Source organism: Argopecten irradians, chromosome 5, assembly GCF_041381155.1.
Source record: "Argopecten irradians isolate NY chromosome 5, Ai_NY, whole genome shotgun sequence".
Classification (NCBI taxonomy): Eukaryota; Metazoa; Mollusca; class Bivalvia; order Pectinida; family Pectinidae; genus Argopecten; species Argopecten irradians.
Window position 1 is genome coordinate 9,876,866 of NC_091138.1, and position 23,651 is coordinate 9,900,516.

General features: G+C 34.8%; 1 protein-coding gene across 1 annotated transcript in view; it reads right to left on the reverse strand.

Moving 5' to 3' along the window:
• Positions 1-23,651, reverse strand: part of LOC138324259 (caskin-2-like) — a 172,454-nt gene that overhangs the window by 114,465 nt on the left and 34,338 nt on the right. Inside the window, exons 3-5 of the mRNA XM_069269338.1 lie at positions 13,374-13,471; positions 11,466-11,611; positions 1,244-1,470 (exon numbers count right to left, since the gene is read on the reverse strand). Of these exons, the coding sequence (XP_069125439.1) occupies positions 1,244-1,470; positions 11,466-11,611; positions 13,374-13,471 (471 nt within the window). The remainder of the gene's footprint in view (positions 1-1,243; positions 1,471-11,465; positions 11,612-13,373; positions 13,472-23,651) is intronic.

A 23,651-nucleotide genomic window follows, 5' to 3' on the forward strand; every position in this document is an offset into this window, starting at 1 on the left:
ATATGCAACGTCAATGTCTATTATGTGACGTCACAATAACGTCGGGGTTTTGCGCCATTCTCAGATTTTTTTTCCATAGTGGTATGCAAAAAAAGTATTGGCCATGCAATGAGAAAGTCAGATTTAGTATGAAAAGATAAATTAATTCGTTTAGAATGAAAATAAGAAATTTAACAGATGTGTCAGAATTTGACAAAAAAAAAAAAAAGAGTCTTGATAAACTGTCTTAATCATTTAAACCAACACCAGACTTCATACTTATATAGTCCAAAATACCAATGCAAGATTTTTTTTCCATTATTCATTTAAGAAAACTAAAACATATTATCAATTAAAACAAAATTTTTAATGTTGAATGAAGGTTTTTTAAAGGTCATACAGAGACATACAACCATGCAAATTCCAATCCAGTCCAGTTGATACAAACTTTATATACACACATAGCATAATTAATTAATACACATACTGCTATAAACCTTAATACACCTGTCAGGTGATAGCAATCTAATCAACAGGTGCTACAGCTTAATTGGTTGACCCTATATAAACCTACCTGTAATCAGATTAGGCCAGGTAAAATACAACTCAACACTGCACTAACCACAAAACATTACTTCAAATCTATTCATTCTCCAATACCTAGATAGCATACATAACTACAGGTGTGTGTTATTGGAATGCTCGACAAGGGATGTATTTTAAATCAAATGTAAAAAAAAAAGTAATAAATAGTTTTAGTGCGAGTTGCTGATCTAATTCAGGGGAGACAACTCTCACAACGTCTTAAGTTTCGCAAATCAAACTGATATATTAGTTTCTTGGTTAATCTATCTATATCTATCAATGTTAAAACTGAAGATAAAATTTTGACTACAATTTTAATTAAATCTAAAATCTAGGTGTCATATGTTAACAGCTCTGTTCGGATTTGTGCTGTTTTTATACAGAACATTTCAAGTTTTGAAAGCAATGGAAAACTGATTCTCTTGGCAATAATGCCAACACAAGACCAAGGGCTGAGGTGGCCGAGTGGTTAAGATATTGGGCATTTCAATTACCACAATTACTCCACCTCTTGGTGAAACTAATATGGGGCAGTTGCTAGGTAGTGATTGTGGTTTGGTGTTTTTCGTCTAGATACTCTGGCTTTCCTCCACCTCCTAAACCAGTCGCATCCTTATAGAGCCCTAATAGACACCTGAATTACTAGACCACAACAGTTCCATGCTGTAGACAAACTCACCTGATGATTTCAATGTGGCCATTTTTGGCGGCTAGATGAATACATGTGGTACGATTGTTGTCAATCATGTCATTTGGAGATTCAGCGAGAAGGCCAGCACATAGGTTACTCCGGAGAAGCAGATCTACCACTCGGTAACGTCCAAACTCACAGGCCAGGTCGAGCGGGGTCTTCCAGTCCTTGTTCACTATGGTAGGGTTAGCGTGGTGCAGAAGTAGTAAGTTAACCTGGAAACAGAAAGATTATCATAACATCGGGTAAGTAGGAGTATATGTTAGAAAAAAACTATGTTCTTTTGAATTATCTAACCATAAGAAAATGTTTACCTGCAGTTATAAATCAAACCACTGAAACAACAAGCAGCACATTGATTTTTATTACTGCAATGCAAAGTTTCCATTACCACAGTCTTAGACCTTTATTGTGTAAAAATGAAAGGTATTGGCAGGCATCCCTTTAAAAAAGGTTAAGTACGGTGGTGGAATTTAATTCGTTGATATATCAAAATTTATTTCATCTATAAAACTTGATATAGGCCACAATACACAAACAAAAACAAGATTAAAAGGTATTTTTGACAAACAAAGGTGAAAAATTAGAATTTGTATGCAAATTAATGTTCCTCCAAAGGCAAGATATTTAAATTACTACATGCCAACTTTCGAATCAATACATCAGAATTTGACGTAATGTTCACACTAGAGAGAGCAAAATTCACTCAAATCCAAACGGTTGCATGACTCATAACATTCATATTGCATAAAATAAACTATCAGCACAAGCTATTATCTCAAGAAAATCTAAAATATTGATTGAGATCAATTACTTTTACAGTTTTTTCCACTCAACCTAAATTTAAACATTAAAAAAATTAGGGCTTATCATAACTAAGTAGATTTGCTTTATTTGGCTTTTTGAAACAGGAAAATAGATTGGCAAAGCCAAATTTGTGGTAAAATGCCTTAAATAACATAAAGTGTCTATATTTGAGTAATAGATTCAGATGTTAATTCGACTAAGGAATTAATGTAATTTTCATTTGAAGTATTTGACAATAATAAGTAGTGACAAATAAAATCTGTATTCAATAAAGACACACTTATCAGTTGGTAATAAAACATATCTCATACAAAGGGAAGTAACTACAAATTTAAAGACTAACATAAATTGATGGTAAGATTGTCTTCAACATGACTATATATTCAGAACAAAATTCAATTTTGAATCTAATAGTGCCTTATTTAGTTATAAGATTTGTGACAAAGTAATGCTTTGATTATAACCCTGATAATAAGATTTGTGACAAAGTAATGCTTTGATTATAACCCTGATAATAAGATTTGTGACAAAGTAATGCTTTGATTATAACCCTGATAATAAGATTTGTGACAAAGTAATGCTTTGATTATAACCCTGATAATAAGATTTGTGACAAAGTAATGCTTTGATTATAACCCTGATAATAAGATTTGTGACAAAGTAATGCTTTGATTATAACCCTGATAATAAGATTTGTGTGACAAAGTAATGCTTTGATTATAACCCTGATAATAAGATTTGTGACAAAGTAATTAATGCTTTGATTATAACCCTGATAAGAAGATTTGTGAAGAAAGTAATGCTTTGATTATAACCCTGATAATAAGATTTGTGACAAAGTAATGCTTTGATTATAACCCTGATAATAAGATTTGTGACAAAGTAATGCTTTGATTATAACCCTGATAAGAAGATTTGTGACAAAGTAATGCTTTGATTATAACCCTGATAATAAGATTTGTGACAAAGTAATGCTTTGATTATAACCCTGATAAGAAGATTTGTGACAAAGTAATGCTTTGATTATAACCCTGATAAGAAGATTTGTGACAAAGTAATGCTTTGATTATAACCCTGATAATAAGATTTGTGACAAAGTAATGCTTTGATTATAACCCTGATAATAAGATTTGTGACAAAGTAATGCTTTGATTATAACCCTGATAAGAAGATTTGTGACAAAGTAATGCTTTGATTATAACCCTGATAAGAAGATTTGTGACAAAGTAATGCTTTGATTATAACCCTGATAAGAAGATTTGTGACAAAGTAATGCTTTGATTATAACCCTGATAATAAGATTTGTGACAAAGTAATGCTTTGATTATAACCCTGATAAGAAGATTTGTGACAAAGTAATGCTTTGATTATAACCCTGATAAGAAGATTTGTTACAAAGTAATGCTTTGATTATAACCCTGATAAGAAGATTTGTGACAAAGTAATGCTTTGATTATAACCCTGATAATTTAATTATCACCATGTTAACTTTTTTAAAACGTTATAAACAATCTGTATCTACAAATACATCTTAACACTCCCAATCCTAACTTTGTACTCTATATCATCTGAGAAACTGGTTTTTGAGGAGGCAGATACTAATGTTATATAGCTTGACAAGTTAATAATATGTCTCTAAATATCAGGACAAATATCCTGTTCTCACCAGTCAAGTTCTTGTTTTTCAGACAATAATTTGAAATATTCAAATAACTGTGATGGAAAGTCAGGATTGAAAAATGTCAAAAAATTAATTTTTAAGCAACAGGTTATAACTTTTTATCAAAATGAAAAACACAAACAAACAAAAATTAGATTGTGACCTTGACCTAGACGATACCGTGAGAATTTAGGTTATGACCAATACAAAATCTAGAATGTTACTAAAATCTGGACAAAAACTAAAATCTGGACAAAGATTAAAGGAACCAGATGAGAAATACAAAAAAGAATCTAGATTATAACCCTTGACCTAGGCAGCAAATATAAGCCAGAAAACTGAAGTTGTGACCTCTGAATCCAATATGTGTACTTGGTGACACCCTTGACTGCCCTACATTGTACTTTCTCCCGAGAAAACTCGTATTGACCCACCTGTAGATAGTGTACCTATAGACAGCATGTGTACAAAGTTACACATCATTATAAGTTTACGCTCACATTTTCTTTTTTATGTCTGGCAGCTCCAGTCTTCTGTCTGCCATTGTTAATGTGTGGTACAAACGGACCACATTTCAGCACCACCCTCTACATCAAGGCGGTGTGGAACACACACTGGCTTGTGTTACCTTCCTACTGCCAATAGGTAACAAGGATCACACACAAGTTAGCAACATTTCCACCCCACAAAACGAAATCTGCTTTCTCTCATATGGCTTTCTCTTTAATGGGGACCTTCATTGTCTTTGTACGAGTTATTTCCCTTTGTATATATGCTATGACAGCTCACAAAAGAAATGTAACATTCCAAGGTGCTGTCATGGGTATGTCATGTCTCTGTATAGTGTATCAGCCACACACAATGTAGTATTTGTAATCACGGCTGAAATAATTTAATTCACAGCCAATTGAAGTGACTGTCAATCATATTAAATATTGTGTATGTGACATATCCGTGACCTTGCTGTCAGAGTTAATAATCCTGGCCTGTTCATGCGTACAATATCTGGCAACTGGAGCGAAGGGGTCGTCGCAGTGTGAAATCAGCCATGTGGAAAGTCACAACACGGATGTAGAGAAAATGCTGAGTATGTATTATTGTTAATCAGAACCTACAGGACACTGTGTTCGGTCGGGCGTGAAATTAGTCACCATACCGCACTGTTCACAGAACTTCAAAGTCTCAGTCAATCATTCACATCATGTCAGTAGAACTGTTACACAGCAGCATCCAATTTAGGCTTTCTATAAGAATAATATATCTATATCATTGAGTAAACTAGATGGATTAGGAAGGATTACTGATTCTCATCAATCTCATTCACAGAAACCAACAAAGATTATTGTCATCATTTTGATTCATTACAAGTAATACTTTTACAATATAAATTCCCACAGGTTAACCTACAGTACTATCCAAAGTATCAGCGACCCTGAGGAGCACCTATGTACTTCAATACAGACAAGGATATCACAGTGATTCAGTTTAAATTTGAGATGGAAAAAAAAAGGTTAATTCTTATATGATATGATCAAAATTTCTTAAAATCTACCTTATTTGACCAAATAAGCTCCTGCACAGTCTGTAATTATATTCAGAGTAAATTGGAGAAGTTTTTATGATTTCCTTTCGTTATTCATCAGAATTTTGTGGTCACTACAATACAAGAAAGCGCAGTCTGATTGCTTTAATGTTACATAATAATGTGTAAACCACTTCTATATGTAGATGCTTTATTTGGTATGATGAATTTAACGTCTTATTAACAGGCAGGGTCATATTTTTTTAAAGGACATGGGAGGAAAGGCGGACTACCCGATGTCATGCATAAAATGCACCTCTTGCGTAAATAGTATCCGTTTACTTTTTATTCTGTATAACAAGTACTGTTTACTTCCTACCAAAACACAACCCTCTTACATAAAATGTCCATCCCCTTTCCACCAAGTACTAATTAAAATGTTCATATTCAATTGTAATATATCAGAAATGGAGGGCTTGTTGTGATATATATCAGGACATCCTAACCACTTGACCACCCCGGCCCGTAGGTAGATGGTATAACTGACTTCTGTATAATTTTCATTTTAATTTTAGCATTTCCATGTTAATTGCCATTTCTTTGTTTCACTTTTTGGGGAATTGATGAAAACTTGTCTTTTGATCTGGTGGTGTAGTAGTTAAGCCACTCGCCTTTCACCTAGCCAGCCAGTTCACCTTTCCGGTTCACCTTTCCGATCGGCATCCCGTTTTCCTCTCACTCTAAGACCCCTCACACGCTTTCATATGGGCCAATGAAAGTGATTTGTATAAGTTGTATAACTAGTTTCGCAATCGATGTAAAATAACTAAAGTTTATATTTTTATTACTTGTCTGTATACCTTTTAGGATTAACAGTAAGATAACATAGTAGACTGACAGAGGACAACTAGCTGTTACAGTTATCAAGGTCAAAATGGAAACTGGTTTGGATTGTGTGAAAGGTAAAAGACTGTAACACATAGCTGGTACAAACAGGAAGCTGGATATACCAATCATTATCTTAGGTAATTTGTTAATCTATAAAATCAACTATATCATAGAATGATAGAGGAAGTATAATAGACAATTGCGTGATTTTCCTGAACCATGAACTGCATGGCCATCGATAGAACGTATGTTTTATCCCAGACACTGTTACATCAAACATGTACCTACTGTTATTTTATATCACAGTCTGGGTACAACAAAACAAGTGCATTCAACATTTATAACCAATCCAACTGTAATCTATTTTATGAGCAAACACTGCAAAGATACCACGGATGAGTGTACAATGTGACGTTCTGAAGCGCACATGCCACTAACTATATGGAGCAAGGCACTGTTCAAAACACTTTATCTATTCACTTTCCCTATCGGCATAAACTCACATGGGAAAAGCTTCAAATAAACTTACTCACAATTACCATATGCTCGATGAACTTTACACCTACGTATACATAAGTATGTATCTACACGATATCAGTCATTCATGCTTGGGTGACCACAAGGTTCCTATCAGTCGTGGTTAAGTAACCTGTATAAATCATTAACTAATTGACATCAATCTATACAAGCTCGAAGCATGCTTACATCCATGATTAAATACCAATAAAAGTTATGAGTATTACAACCTTTGACTTAATGTAAGCTAGGCAAATTTAGGGGGGCAACCCTATACACATCATATTTTTGTAGGGGTATTGGACAGGTTCGTTCATCTGTGACCAGGTAGTCGATAGTGTTTGGAGGGCCTGGGTTTAAATCCCGCTCTGGCCACAACATTTTCTCTTCTCCTCTTACATTGTAACCAAAACTCAAAAAGAGCAATGAGTTAGAGACCTTGTAGAAAATCTACACTTCATCCTATAAACTCTAAAACTGAGCTAACCCGGTGTTGTAAAGGGTAACCTGAACATACAATTACCATCAAAACAAATGTAAGAGCCAATGAACACGAGGATCTTGTATGACAGCTTGAACATTACAAATGGCATCCTGATACTCAAATGTGAGAGCCAATGAGTTTAGTTTTCTGATCATGTTACAACACAATGCTGAAATCAGTGTTCCTGATCATGGAGAAACGTGCGTGAATTTGTGTCATGCATGCATAAATTTGACAACCTGTACGCTTAAATAATTTCCATTATTTGGTGATTATTGTTTCTATTATCTCTGATTTTGATTGAAGAAATCGTAAGTGTGTCAAAACGTGTTTTGCGATACTGGAAGTAATCCTTTCAGTAAACATTAACTGCAGCGCACCAAGCAACAGATGTGTTAACTACTTTAAATCGCTACTAGTCATAGAGTTCTACATGGATTGTAACCAAATTTGGCCACAAACATCCTTGGGGGAAAGGGAACAGAACTTGTGTAAATTGCGTTGTCCTATGATAAAATCCGAGACCATACCCATGACCATCATAAGTCTCAGGACTGATTGTTATATCGCTCAAAGAGCATGTGTTTACGATGCAAATTTTAATCGTGTGATAACAACCAGAGTTGTGTATGTCCATGCACTATCATAGAGTATGAAAACGAACTTCAAATCCACATGGTTCTTTGAACAAGAAAATTGTTTGTGACAGAAATCGGCTATAGGACGTACAGCAATACATTTTACCAGCGACGTATTATATCTAAGTCTCTGATTTTACAAGCCTTTTAGGATCGACACATTCACGGGCTGGGACGGTGAAAAATCTGTAGATCTATACAAAATATTTTGATAATTGCTTTTCAAAATGAATTTATAAATTGATTGCAATGTAAGATGGACTTTATGCATATTGAGAACATGATTTTTAAGTGAAGAAATTGACACAACACAGCAGACATGTACCGTACGTTGTCTGTTCATATTTCATCTGATTGAATAACTTGCAGACAAATTAAGCAGCAATGTTGTTTAAAATAAATCAAACAAAGATATATATATCTAACACTGTTTTTAAATGTGTTTTTTTTCCTTTGGCGAAATCTACGTTACACTTTGTCTTTATTTTCTATCAAAGAATACACATGGGGAAAATATGCAAATATAGTGTACCCCTTAAATATGGCACCGTATCCCCATTTTGCAAGCTATGGGGTACAAAAACCCCCATTTGAAAAAAATGACCGGGAACACTGTGAAATGTATAGATGTACTAGGGGATCCCGTAAATTAGATATCAATACTAGTACCGATTGAAATAAATACAACAAAATTACAGAACTCCTGCAATTTTATATACACATCTATGCATTTGCTTGCTAACTGAAGGGCATTTTGTGATGACATTTTCAACACATAATTTTATACCATCTGTTGCCGGATGCATGCTGCGAGTTGTATGTGTGGGATAGTATTACATCAGATTGATGCATGCTGGGAGTTGTATGTGTGGGATAGTATTACATCAGATTGATGCATGCTGCAAGTTGTATGTGTGGGATAGTATTACATCAGATTGATGCATGCTGGGAGTTGTATGTGTGGGATAGTATTACATCAGATTGATGCATGCTGGGAGTTGTATGTGTGGGATAGTATTACATCAGATTGATGCATGCTGGGAGTTGTATGTGTGGGATAGTATTACATCAGATTGATGCATGCTGGGAGTTGTATGTGTGGGATAGTATTACATCAGATTGATGCATGCTGGGAGTTGTATGTGTGGGATAGTATTACATCAGATTGATGCATGCTGGGAGTTGTATGTGTGGGATAGTATTACATCAGATTGATGCATGCTGGCGAGTTGTATGTGTGGGATAGTATTACATCAGATTGATGCATGCTGGGAGTGTGTATGTGTGGGATAGTATTACATCAGATTGATGCATGCTGGGAGTTGTATGTGTGGGATAGTATTACATCAGATTGATGCATGCTGGGAGTTGTATGTGTGGGATAGTATTACATCAGATTGATGCATGCTGGGAGTTGTATGTGTGGGATAGTATTACATCAGATTGATGCATGCTGGGAGTTGTATGTGTGGGATAGTATTACATCAGATTGATGCATGCTGGGAGTTGTATGTGTGGGATAGTATTACATCAGATTGATGCATGCTGGGAGTTGTATGTGTGGGATAGTATTACATCAGATTGATGCATGCTGGGAGTTGTATGTGTGGGATAGTATTACATCAGATTGATGCATGCTGGGAGTTGTATGTGTGGGATAGTATTACATCAGATTGATGCATGCTGCAAGTTGTATGTGTGGGATAGTATTACATCAGATTGATGCATGCTGGGAGTTGTATGTGTGGGATAGTATTACATCAGATTGATGCATGCTGGGAGTTTGTATGTGTGGGATAGTATTACATCAGATTGATGCATGCTGCGAGTTGTATGTGTGGGATAGTATTACATCAGATTGATGCATGCTGGGAGTTGTATGTGTGGGATAGTATTACATCAGATTGATGCATGCTGGGAGTTGTATGTGTGGGATAGTATTACATCAGATTGATGCATGCTGCAAGTTGTATGTGTGGGATAGTATTACATCAGATTGATGCATGCTGGGAGATGTATGTGTGGGATAGTATTACATCAGATTGATGCATGCTGGGAGTTGTATGTGTGGGATAGTATTACATCAGATTGATGCATGCTGGGAGTTGTATGTGTGGGATAGTATTACATCAGATTGATGCATGCTGCGAGTTGTATGTGTGGGATAGTATTACATCAGATTGATGCATGCTGGGAGTTGTATGTGTGGGATAGTATTACATCAGATTGATGCATGCTGGGAGTTGTATGTGTGGGATAGTATTACATCAGATTGATGCATGCTGCGAGTTGTATGTGTGGGATAGTATTACATCAGATTGAGGTGTAACTATTTTGTACACAAGTTGACAATATTCACACAATCAGGGTTTGGTCAATACTGATGCCCATATTATCTGGGATGGAATCACTATCCTGTCATTAACGGCAGAATGTATTTCTGTTTTTATAATCAGATTTGTGTGCCTATATAGTGAGCTTGTTTTCAATACTTAAAGTCTAACATACGAAGCTAACCAGTCTGGGGGCCCACATGGTATGCCATGCATGTGAAACTGCAACAATCCAGAGAAAATTCTCATACTTCTCCTTCATTTACAAATGGGTCAATTAAGATTGCACTAGATATCAGTTTGTTGATTCAGTCTACACGAGCTGCTATTGTTTTCCCACACCTTACATTCAAATAATGATCGATTCAATTAAGGAAACTGCAGGCATTTTTCATCAAACAAAAAAAAATAAACACATGACTTTGTTTGACACAGACCGTTGCAGAAGAGTTTTCCAGACTTAAATTTGCATTAGAATGAGATGGAGAGAATATGTCAGAAAGAAAGAGGCAGAAGACTAGAAGGAATTGTAAAAATGACCTTGACCTTTAGATACACGACTATGACCTTGAATACTAAAACACTGAATAGTATTGAGCATGACCTTTGGGAAGATGACAGTGACATAATGATGAGCCTACTTGTGTTGATTGTGTTTTATGATATACCCTTTACTACCAAGAGATCATTTTAGTTGGACGGGAGAATCTCCTAGCAGATCACTGAACAATCACCAACCCTCACCTTAACTAACTTACACACAAGACAAATACCAACATAAACTTCTAGGGAAGTGTGACCAGACAAAATGACAGACAGTGAGATATATACTATCAGTTAGGTGGTACTGAACATCCCTGATCCGGGGCACTAAATATAGGTCCTTTTAATCAGTTCCTTTGTCCATGTCTGTCTAAATGTTAAATGGCCCTATGGCTATCATTGAACACCTTAGCACTTTCCTAGACAATCTGCAAGCTTATATTTTATTGATTAAATGTAAGCTTTGCTTGGCATGCAATCTGGTTTTCTCACGGAATCTTTAGGTCACACCAGACCTTGCTATTTGACAGAGCAACAGGCAACACTTTGTTTAATTACCCTACTTCAACTGAGAGTGCATAGAAAGTACAGTATGTTTATATATATCAGCATACATTCAGATCAATATAGTGTCAGCATAACATTAATCAGCAGATATTCAGCACAGATCAGTAGATATAGGGTGTCAGCAAATAATCAGCAGAAATTGGTATCTGATGGTATGATTGGCCAAAAGTAAGACACTATCTCAGGAAAATCTGCATTTACCAGAACAATTCATTTGTTATTGTAGTCCTGGAAACATTGACCGAGACTTACCACGTCGAAGTGTCCATGTTGACAGGCGAGATGTAGAGGCGCCTCACCCTCCTTTGCCTGTTCATTGGTCGGGGACTGCCACTGTAACAATAGATGGACAGGCTCTGATTTCCCCTGCCACGCCGCGTAGTGAAGAGCAAGCATACCTGAAGGGGGGGTAACAACACATTATTGAACAATATCAAAATAATTTCACATATGGCTGCAAAACAATGACAAAGTTTGCAAAAATATTGAAAACAACAATTAACAATGAAAGGTCTCGTCCCCAAAATAAATAGCTATATGTATTTTGGTCGAAGGAAAAAGATCAAAGATTGTATGTGAATTGGCTTTTCATTTTCATAACCTATACAACAGAAATATCAAACTCAATCTGTACAATATAATCTGCTCTCATTTGGCCATTCTCCTACAAGTAACACACACAATCCTGTACAAATATGATACTGAAAAAGTTATTTTAATCTGCAAACTACACTATTTCTTTTAAATTTGACACGTACAGTATCAATTAATAATATTAGCTACAGATATATAGGCTGACTGATTGGTTGTATCCGAAAAATAACAGAAATTAATAAACAGAGGGGAAACAAATCAATTTAGAGGATGTTGAAATATAATGTAAACTGACAATTTTTTTTAACATTCATTTCAATTATCAGTGGATCAATTTAAAGATGAAATCATTATACCAATGGTGCAAAGTTTACACACACATACACAGGAATGTGAAGGATACAGAACTAAAACATTTGTACCGATCTATCATTAAGTCATTGTTCAGGAAATACCGATGTGTGAATAGCTGTCAATCACACATGTGACCCATATGACCTCTGCTCACAACAACCTGTTGCAGACGGATGGACAGATAGGCCATGTGAGGAATCTATCCATGATTCACCTAGCAATACTGTACGATTCTGTACGATACTTAACAAAGGCTGACAAGGACAAAAACATCTCCATCACCTCGGCTTTGTTTTCGAGGCCAAACAGACAACCCACAGGAAATGAGGATTGTTTGTCTGGGTACAAAAAACATCATTAACAGAAACAAGACACCACAAAAGAAATCAGAAAAGCATTTCATTCAAAGAAATGAAACTGCAATTGTGTTGTAATGCATCATCAGAACCCCACAAGTTGTACCGCTCTGTCTTTTGGGATGGTGCTATGATACATCATAACACTTGTATTCTTTGTTATAAACATTTATCTGTCTGATCAATGACAGCTTTACCAAAAAGGCAAAAAGCTCAGGTTTGGCACGGACCATTTCATTGTTACTATTCAGCATCAGGGGTATACCTCTGTATAATAGAATATCAGATACATAACCAGTACATTAGAAGGAAAAGGTAAAAGGGGCCGTTCACTACAGGATAAGTACAGCAGAAGCTGCACCAAAGCTAAAGATGTGTCACTTGGCCGTTTTGGTAGATGATGAGAACAATATGCCCAGAGGGCCTTTATCGTTCACCTGGTTTGTAATGCCAAGTAATGTTCGGAATACGGGATCATTGTTTCTTTTCTGAAGGAATTTAAAGATTTACCTCTAAATTCCCTGTTGGGCCCTTTCTGCTCCAGGAGGTCAGAGCCAAAATTAATACAAACTCTGTTTCCCAAGGATGTTTCTGACCAAATTTAATTAGAATCCATACAGAACTCTATGACTAGTAGCGTTTTAAAGGAAAAGGTGACAGAGCCAAAATTAATACAAACTCTGTTTCCCAAGGATGTTTCTGACCAAATTTAATTAGAATCCATACAGAACTCTATGACTAGTAGCGTTTTAAAGGAAAAGTTGACGGACGGACGACGGTGCCGCGCCATGAAATAAGCTCATCGGCCCTTCGGGCCAGGTGAGCTAAAATAAACAATACCTTGTGTTGTAATTACCTTTGTTGTCCTGGATACTGACAGAAGAACCATTCTCCAGTAACAGCTGCATCATGTCCAGGTTTCCAACCAGAGCTGCCTGGTGCAGTGCAGACATGCTGAAAAAGATAATCATCATTATAGAGATAATCTTGGTGTTACTTTGATTTCTAAGTGTTAGGTGATTCAGTTCAACTTATTTCAATATCAAATTCTAAAGAGTAAACTATTTTGATTTTCTTTTATGACCTTGAATGGATTAAGATGTGAGGTCATTCATTTGTATACAAAATATGTAGCAATTCAACCTTTCATGCAACAGGCCCAATTATTTGGAAAAATACAAACATCAACATATGTACATCTAAGCCATATCTAATTAGAAAAAAAGACGCTTAAACATTTTATCTAATTCAACTCTATGTGACTTTGAATGACAGTAGAACATTTATTTGGTAGTTTGTCTTACTGGGTACCTATTAGGATGCATTTTGGTGACTTAGAAAAGGTATTTTGAACAAAAAGTTTGTGTACATGAACAGCAGACACTATGTGTATTGGAGGCTGATGTCAAATTAAATTGTCAAAGTTCGATGACTCTAGATCATCCTGACCTTTCAGATCTGATAACCTAAATACCAACATGTGAAAAAAATTATGTTATTTTACACATTGCCCCTCAGCCATATAACTTATTAATATCAATTGAGATTGTCAAAGGCTGGTTTTTTTCATTCCGGATATTTTTGTTGCCAATACGATCAAAGCTTCAGTGATATTGCAGAGCAGGCCAAAAGATGCACCAAAATAGTCAATAAAGATTATTGAATGCCTAGTTCTACTCTATGTTTGGATGAGAGCAAGACAAATGTGTCCCTAACATTCCTGATAATGTTATCTAAAGTAGATCTGTTTACTTTCTCTATAGCTTTTGTTATCTGTTGTTTTTGTTGTGTCTGATGCCCAATAGGACCATTGTATCCATCCAAAACCTATGAAGGATTTGGGCCAGATCACTGACCATATCAGATAGGGAAGACATCAGTTTTTTCAGAAGACTGAAATGTTTTAGTCGTTTTCTGTCTGACAAGAAATGTTTGATAAATATCAGGATTTTTATACCAGTTCTTACATTTGATAGACATGTGTTTATATCCTATCCTTTCTTTTGTGTCAAACTCTTGTAGGCATCAGCCCATATAGCACTAGGACACCGATAAAAGTCTACAACCTGAGTAATTCTGTAAGAGCCAAAATCTTCTACTTATTCTGAACATTTATGATAACCAAGTTTATATCTAACATATGTTTTGTATAGTCTGAACTCAAATTGATTGTAATTTTTAACTGCTCTGGGCGTTTATTAGGTCAAATACAGTATTTTATCATAGCAGAATCATTGGCCGTTGTATAGTGCTACCTCACTGAAGAATACTGCCAAAGACACAGCAGCTTTGCCATACATATAAGGCACTATGATATCATTGAGCTTTGCCATACATATAAGGCATTATGATATCATTGAGCTTGGCCATACATATAAGGCATAATGATATCATTGAGCTTGGCCATACATATAAGGCATTATGATATCATTGAGCTTTGCCATACATATAAGGCATTATGATATCATTGAGCTTGCCATACATATAAGGCATAATGATATCATTGAGCTTGGCCATACATATAAGGCATTATGATATCATTGAGCTTGGCCATACATATAAGGCATTATGATATCATTGAGCCTGGCCATACATATAAGGCATTATGATATCATTGAGCTTTGCCATACATATAAGGCATTATGATATCATTGAGCTGGCCATACATATAAGGCATTATGATATCATTGAGCTTGGCCATACATATAAGGCATTAATGATATCATTGAGCTTGGCCATACATATAAGGCATTATGATATCATTGAGCTTGGCCATACTTAAGGCATTATGATATCATTGAGCTTCACATTAAGGCATTATGATATCATTGAGCTTGGCCATACATATAAGGCATAATGATATCATTGAGCTTGGCCATACATATAAGGCATTATGATATCATTGAGCTTGGCCATACATATAAGGCATTATGATATCATTGAGCTTGGCCATACATTTAAGGCATTATGATATCATTGAGCTTGGCCATACATATAAGGTATTATGATATCATTGAGCTTGGCCATACATATAAGGTATTATGATATCATTGAGCTTGGCCATACATATAAGGCATTATGATATCATTGAGCCTGGCCATACATTTAAGGCATAATGATATCATTGAGCTTTGCCATACATTTAAGGCATAATATATGATATCATTGAGCTTTGCCATACATATAAGGCATTATGATATCATTGAGCTTGGCCATACATATAAGGCATAATGATATCATTGAGCTTGGCCATACATATAAGGCATTATGATATCATTGAGCTTGGCCATACATTTAAGGCATTATGATATCATTGAGCTTGGCCATACATATAAGGCATTATGATATCATTGAGCTTTGCCATACATTTAAGGCATAATATATGATATCATTGAGCTTGGCCATACATATAAGGCATTATGATATCATTGAGCTTGGCCATACATTTAAGGCATAATATATGATATCATTGAGCTTGGCCATACATTTAAGGCATTATGATATCATTGAGCTTGGCCATACATTTAAGGCATTATGATATCATTGAGCTTGGCCATACATTTAAGGCATTATGATATCATTGAGCTTGGCCATACATTTAAGGCATAATGATATCATTGAGCTTGGCCATACATATAAGGCATAATGATATCATTGAGCTTGGCCATACATTTAAGGCATTATGATATCATTGAGCTTGGCCATACATTTAAGGCATTATGATATCATTGAGCTTGGCCATACATTTAAGGCATTATGATATCATTGAGCTTGGCCATACATTTAAGGCATTATGATATCATTGAGCTTGGCCATACATTTAAGGCATTATGATATCATTGAGCTTGGCCATACATTTAAGGCATAATGATATGATATCATTGAGCTGGCATACTTTGGCCATATAGCATTTAGGCACTTAAGCATTATGATATCATTGAGCTTGGCCATACATTTAAGGCATAATATAGATATCATTGAGCTTGCCATACATTTAAGGCATACATATATATGATATCATTGAGCTTTGCCATACATTTAAGGCATAATATATGATATCATTGAGCTTTGCCATACATTTAAGGCATAATATATGATATCATTGAGCTTTGCCATACATTTAAGGCATTTATGATATCATTGAGCTTTGCCATACATTTAAGGCATTATGATATCATTGAGCTTTGCCATACATAAGGCATTATGATATCTTGAGCTTGCCATACATATAAGGCATTATGATATCATTGAGCCTACTTAAGGCCATTACATACATTTAAGGCATTATGATATCATTGAGCTTGGCCATACATATAAGGCATTATGATATCATTGAGCTTGGCCATACATTTAAGGCATTATGATATCATTGAGCTTTGCCATACATTTAAGGCATTATGATATCATTGAGCTTGGCCATACATATAAGGCATTATGATATCATTGAGCATTTATTGAAGGCATAATATATGATATCATTGAGCTTTGCCATACATTTAAGGCATTATGATATCATTGAGCTTGGCCATACATTTAAGGCATTATGATATCATTGAGCTTGGCCATACATTTAAGGCATTATGATATCATTGAGCTTGGCCATACATTTAAGGCATTATGATATTATTATGTGTTTATTGCTATATAATTTCTGTAAATTGAGCTAAAAACATTTGTTGGCTGCAATATGAGGAAATATCACAGCAAGAGTTGATAAAATCATGAATAAATATGCATAGGAGAGGAGGAATATTCTGTTGTCATGGATATATGGTCATATTTCATTGAAATTGGTGGTCTAGCTGTAATTCAGTAAAACTTGCTTTTAATAATTTTAATCCCTTATCCGTTGGTTACGTTGCTGCAGAATTGTGATCAAGAGAGGATATATCCATGTTTCTTTAATTACATCCAGATGATACGCAAAAATTGAATTTTCTTTTTAAATTTCAATACTGAAAAGATTGAATTCTATATCTAATCATGCAGCAATACTTCAAAATTTTATCTTAAGATGAATAAAGGAGAAGGTACGTTAGGACTCGATTATGGCCCCAAAATTAATTCTCCAGTAAAGAACAACATATTTTGCCATATAACAGTTGAATACATTTGCTAACACATGACATCCCAAATATATCCCGCACGTGCCAATTATATTCACTATGACGTCGTCAAAATGCAGTTTCCCGCCATTTTTCACAAAAATCCTTGAAAAATCATACTTTTTGAGTGGTTTTCTCTAAAAATGAATGTGGCCGCCTTCGTGGAGCAGAAAGAGATTTTCACACATTGTGTATCGTGTATTTACCCATATCCATGCAAAATATAAAATTGCTCCAAGGTGGCGGCCAAATCCATTTCAAGCCTTTTCTAACCTAAAGATGATGAATTTCTAGCAAAATTTGGCGAGAAGAAGAAAATCATCAATTTGATGACGTCATAGGTGCAGCACATCTTGTACATGGTTATAAAAAGTTATGTTCTGATAAATGGCAAGTATGAGAGTATTTATTGATGTGAAATTGATGTGGATCAGACTTAATATTTTTCGGCCTGCAAAATTAAGGCCAAATACTGGTCCTATCATATCTTCTCCTTTATTATTTCAATAAAAAAAAATTGTACTTTATCCAGTTGGTCATTCCATTCACAGCAACTTAAAGCATTTAAAGGAAGATGCTCTACAGTAATATTTGGTTATGTAAATATAGGTACATAGAGTGTACACAAAAACTAAAGTGTTGTATTTCAGGTTTGATCACGGAACACTGTAAGTCATCAAGATCTTGAGCCATAATCCTGAGAGAAAAACACACTTATCTGTCTGTTGCCCTATCTACTATACAGACAGATGTGATGCATGTAGAACCGCACGGAATGTAAAAACCCAACCATTCTACAGGTCTAAACAGGAACAGATGTTTGCAAACAGACACAACTATTGAATCAGGGTATTCTATATAAACACTTACAGGTGCAGACAGGGAGTGAATGACTCAACCTTGGCAAACAGCGTTATCAGGAAGCACATCCCCTGTGGTACCACAGATAATGATGCTGCAGCCATTCTACATTTAACTCACTCCTCCTTCATCAAAAAAGATTCTGATTTGAACAAGTCATCATTTGGACAAAAAAAGAAATGTGGCCTTCCTATTCTCCATTCTACCATGCAATTTTTTTTTTATTTCCCTTCATTAAAGCCACTGGCTTGTCCTTCAGGAGCAGAAATATACTGTTCTTCAGCTGTTTGGCCTTTAACTGGCCTTATTGTCAGTCAGCTCTGAACTAAAGTCCCAAAGTGCTTGAACAACCAATCATGTTGTCTGTTTTCATTTTAACCACATACAACTTTTTAGCTACATGATGCTTTTCATTGTTCTATGCTTTCCTTTGTTCTATGCTTTCCTCTGTTCTATGCTTTCCTTTGATCTATATGCTTTCCTCTGTTCTATGCTTTCCTTTGTTCTATGTATCTGTTTAGATGAGACTGGGAGAATACCACCAATATTTCTTTAAAATGATATTTATATTTCACTAGTGCGAAAGGAATGATGACAAAGTGGATATTCCTTTATAATATAGTAGATGGCCTTAATGCCCTCTTCCATCCAAACTGTACTAAGATTTACACTGAACTCTTAAAATCTAAATTTGGTGTTGCCCTTGGGTATGTTGCCTATGTACACAATCATAACTAGCTGTCATCATAATCTAAATAGTTACTTGCTTGTGTTAAATAACTGCATATTTGCTTCTATAAAATGTACTTTTGGTTCCGATTAAGAGAGAGGAATTATTTTTTGTGTACACAGATGCCCTAAGTAATCACCCCAGCTCGCAGTGATTGAAGGTGTGACACAAGTGCAAGCAGATTTCACTTCAATGCCGCTGCACTAATAATTTACAGGCTGTATCCCCAACAGATCTGACAGTGCTCAGAAAGCAAAGGATTTGATTATCGACATCTATGTCATCTCCATCATGTCAACATTAGTTTTCATCCCACAGGTAGCTGATTGACCTGTAGCAGCAAATTCCTACGAAAACATTTAGCCTGAGACTGCATAGGGAACATTAGATTCATTCTCCCCTAGAGTCATTATAACAGGGAAAATTGATATTTTTTTTTCCATTTGAAATATTGATTCAGGCTGCTGATGTTAATAGCCCTGTATGATACTTAAGAAGATATTTCTGCTATAATATCAGACAAAACTCGAAGATTGATAGAGGTTCCCTAATAAGTGACTGTTAGAATTGTTAATCATGTTTATCAAACTGAAATTGGTTAAAAAGACACAAGTTTTCAAAATTGAGAGTATTTTCAGAATTTGAAAATTAACTAACAATTATTAAGTTTAGAAGATCATCATAAATAAGAGTCAATAGTTGGAGAACGTGTTGCATGATATGATAGATATCCCATATGTTTAATTCTATATTCATATTTTAGTGATCAGTTGTTTATCCTCTATATGCATCTTTCTGCCATAAAATGTGCCTATCCAATATTCTTTTGTGTATACAGTAAATTCCACATTTCATAAAGTCAGATTTAACAATACATTGCATATTATGAAATCTTAAAAACCCACCAATGAAACTAAGGTAGGTTGTCCATTTTCATAGAAAATTAGTATGCCAAATATCTTATGACTTAAAAAACCATCAAAAATTGTGTAGTTTTAATCTACATTTAAAGATTACATGACAAATAATGCAATAATCTTGGTCACAGCACCAATTTAATTAAGATGATGTTGGTTGACTTCTTGAAAACAGAACATATAATGGTTGAGTCAAATTTTTACATTATTATTACGTAAAAGCAATTTTTGATTAAAATCTAAAAGTTATCATTCTCATATGGCTTTAAGCTATTTAACAGAAGATTATAATCATTACCGTATATTTATTCAGACAAACATTTTAATTATGCAATATTATAATTATTAATAATAAATACTACTATTACTAGTTTTACCATATTTTTCAATAATATATGTATAGAGCTGACATTTTTCCATGTATAATGACAGTCTTTATGCACGTAGGATTGGCGGTACGTATTATATATTAATATACAAGGTGTGACAACAGTAACAGCTTGTTGCATAGATTACAGACACCTGTGGTTCTCTCATGTTATTGTATGTAAATATATGTATAAAACTATGATGCAAGTACAGCTTTACAAAATTGCATCAGCATCTTCAAGTGTCAATATGGCCGGACTGATTGGAAAAATAAATACATGTACATAAACTGTATACTCATTGTCCTCTCCTATTTTCATTCACCAATTTAACAAAATATTTGTTGCTTAAACCACAAGCAAAAGGTATGAAGGTATTGACTGTTTCCCTTATACAATGTTTGTAGAAAAGCAACACAGAATTCAAATAAAGTAGAGCTGTCATCCAGGAGGGCAACTTATAACAGGTGGAGGTATATATATCTACACTGTGCATGTATAAAACTTATTGTTTCAAAGTCTCATTGAAATCACTCCAGTAGTGCAGGAGTAACTAGCCATTTAATAATTTTGTAACAAATGGGCATAACTCTAACAAAAGGGGAGGTATATTGAAATAGATTATGCAAATCTACACCCACTCTAATGTTTACTTTTACAAAGATTAATTGAAATCCCACCAGTAGTTTAGGAGTAGCTATATACTTGGTCATTCATTGTGTCTACAGATATAGACAGACAACCTGAATCCAGTGTTACCCTCCCCCAATACTTGATGCGGGGGAGGAATGAGGGAGGTATAATTAAGCAAATCTTATTACGTGATCCATAATGTAAACACCCATATATTCGGACATGTGTATCTTCTGGAAGCCTTTTAAATATTGCATCACCAACGTCTTTGATTCAATGATAATTCTGATGATTTTATATCACTATAGCTATAGGTATGTGTTAAACACCTTCAGGTAACGATGACCACCAAGCAGACGTCTACATAAAGTGATAACCATCTTCAGTTGTATAGACAGGATTGTGATCAAGATATTGTCTTCTACCTGGAATGGAAGTATATATATATTGTTTTCAACATTTAAATATTTCACTATGGTTCAGTACTTTGAGCTTGTTATCCTAGGTAAATCTTCACGTTTTGAATCAATGACTTTTTGTACATTAAGTCTGTCGACCTCCACAAATTAAGTCATCAAATAGAAATTATTTGTCACACATATTTTTGTTCCTTGGTTTTTAAAATTCCGATATATGACTCAAGACCTACTTAAAAGTTTTCTATTGTTCTATGTTTTGATAACATTAATATTATGATTTGTATATGATTAAACTCAGAGTACCCAGGTTAACCATTTTTATTTTAATCTATGTGTTTTAATTGTGCCCTGTAACCTAAGAAATCTCTAAACACTGTTTTGCTTCACACATGTACAATGCAGGTCACAACTTTCTGTGACAGGCCAAGCCTTAAAATCCTAAAGCATGTCCGACAGGGAACCGTCCTACACTATAGCTTTCAGACCCAGCTACGCTAGGTTAGGAACTGTGATACTATAAGCCATTGATCTGCTTATGTTGCTCTTGACCTTTCCACAAATCTTGAGCCTTAACATTCCAGCTATTCAGTGAGAGGGGTAGATTATTACTGTAGCTAGTACCTGTGTATTTTGTCAGGTTAAGGGGCTAGGTGCCACACCTATACCACAACAAGGAGTACCCTAATCTGTATAGAAATCACTCTTGTAATAATAGGGGAGATGTTTAAACCCGGCCTCTGGGGTCTGGATGAGGAAGTGGTCAATTCTTCTATTACAAAATTATGTATGATATTCCCTACATAAATGACTTATAAAGGAATTCCCAATGGCCCATCAAAAGTTACAAATATTTAATAGAAACTCACCCTGAATACTCCCCAACAAGATAGATTCAACTCATTTAATCATTCACTTATTATTTATAACAAATTATCTTTTTTTCCTTATGAATAATTCAATGCCAATAGTTTAAATGTTGAATTATTAATCAACACAGAAATGTGTATGCTCTCCCATTTTAAAGGCCCGGGTACAGGGTATAAAAGGGAGACAACTTGGGAAAATAGCTGGAAATACAAAATTTTGGCATCTCTCACTTCAGAGAAAGATTTTCTTTTATTAGGTACATGTTTTTCATTAAGACATTTATATCAAAATCTGTCATTGTAATTCCATATTTTAGTAAGGAATCTGTATATATATATATGTAAATGCTTTTCTTATCAAAATTATGTTTTAGTAGTTCTTTCAATTAATAGAATTATTTGGCAAGATAAGGGTCCTGTCAATCAAAGTTTGAATTTGCTGTTGATCTGTGAAGTTTAAAGCAGATGTTTACAGACACACTGTTGCAATGCATATATGACATAAATATCTAGAAAGAACAGTTGGTAAACTAAGATATAGACTGTATATCACTTGCAGATATAAGTTCAGCAAGCAATTGCCTATTGCAATTGGAGTCAGCTTCTGATTCGAATTCCCGATAGCTTCCAAATGAAAAACTGTTGACCTTCAACTTGAAATGGCAAGTTATCTAAAGAAGCTGTACCTATAAGATTGACCTTGAAACAAAACACTTCAATTGCTCTCTGTATGTATAGGGTGTGTTGGATGGTAACACACAGCTGACAATGTGATATACTATCTGCTTCTGAAACAATAGAAAGCAATTCCATTCAGTCTGGGATTTTTTCAAACTTCTTGTCTCTAATTTCACATGATGCAAAATTTTCTGAAGCATTTACTGCTAAAACACTGTAATTTTCCAAAAGCTATGGAATTGATTTCTTTTTTCAAATGTCTATCCTCATTTTCTCAATTTAATTCTATTGATGATAGGAAAGTCGCATTTAATTTTACTCTTAACTGTTAATGACAAGTTAAGTAACTGGATTTATGCCATAATGAGTGAACACAAATCTTTACAGACAAACCATGGAATATGTGAGCTGTACAAACTCATTATAGCAAGGGGAAGTGTCATCTTAGACAACATGGGTTGAACATTCAGATGTGAAAGGTTAATCCATTATGATGGTTATAAGGTCCAGTAATCAAATAAGCTTGATACAATGGTGTCTCCATATACAAGTATTTT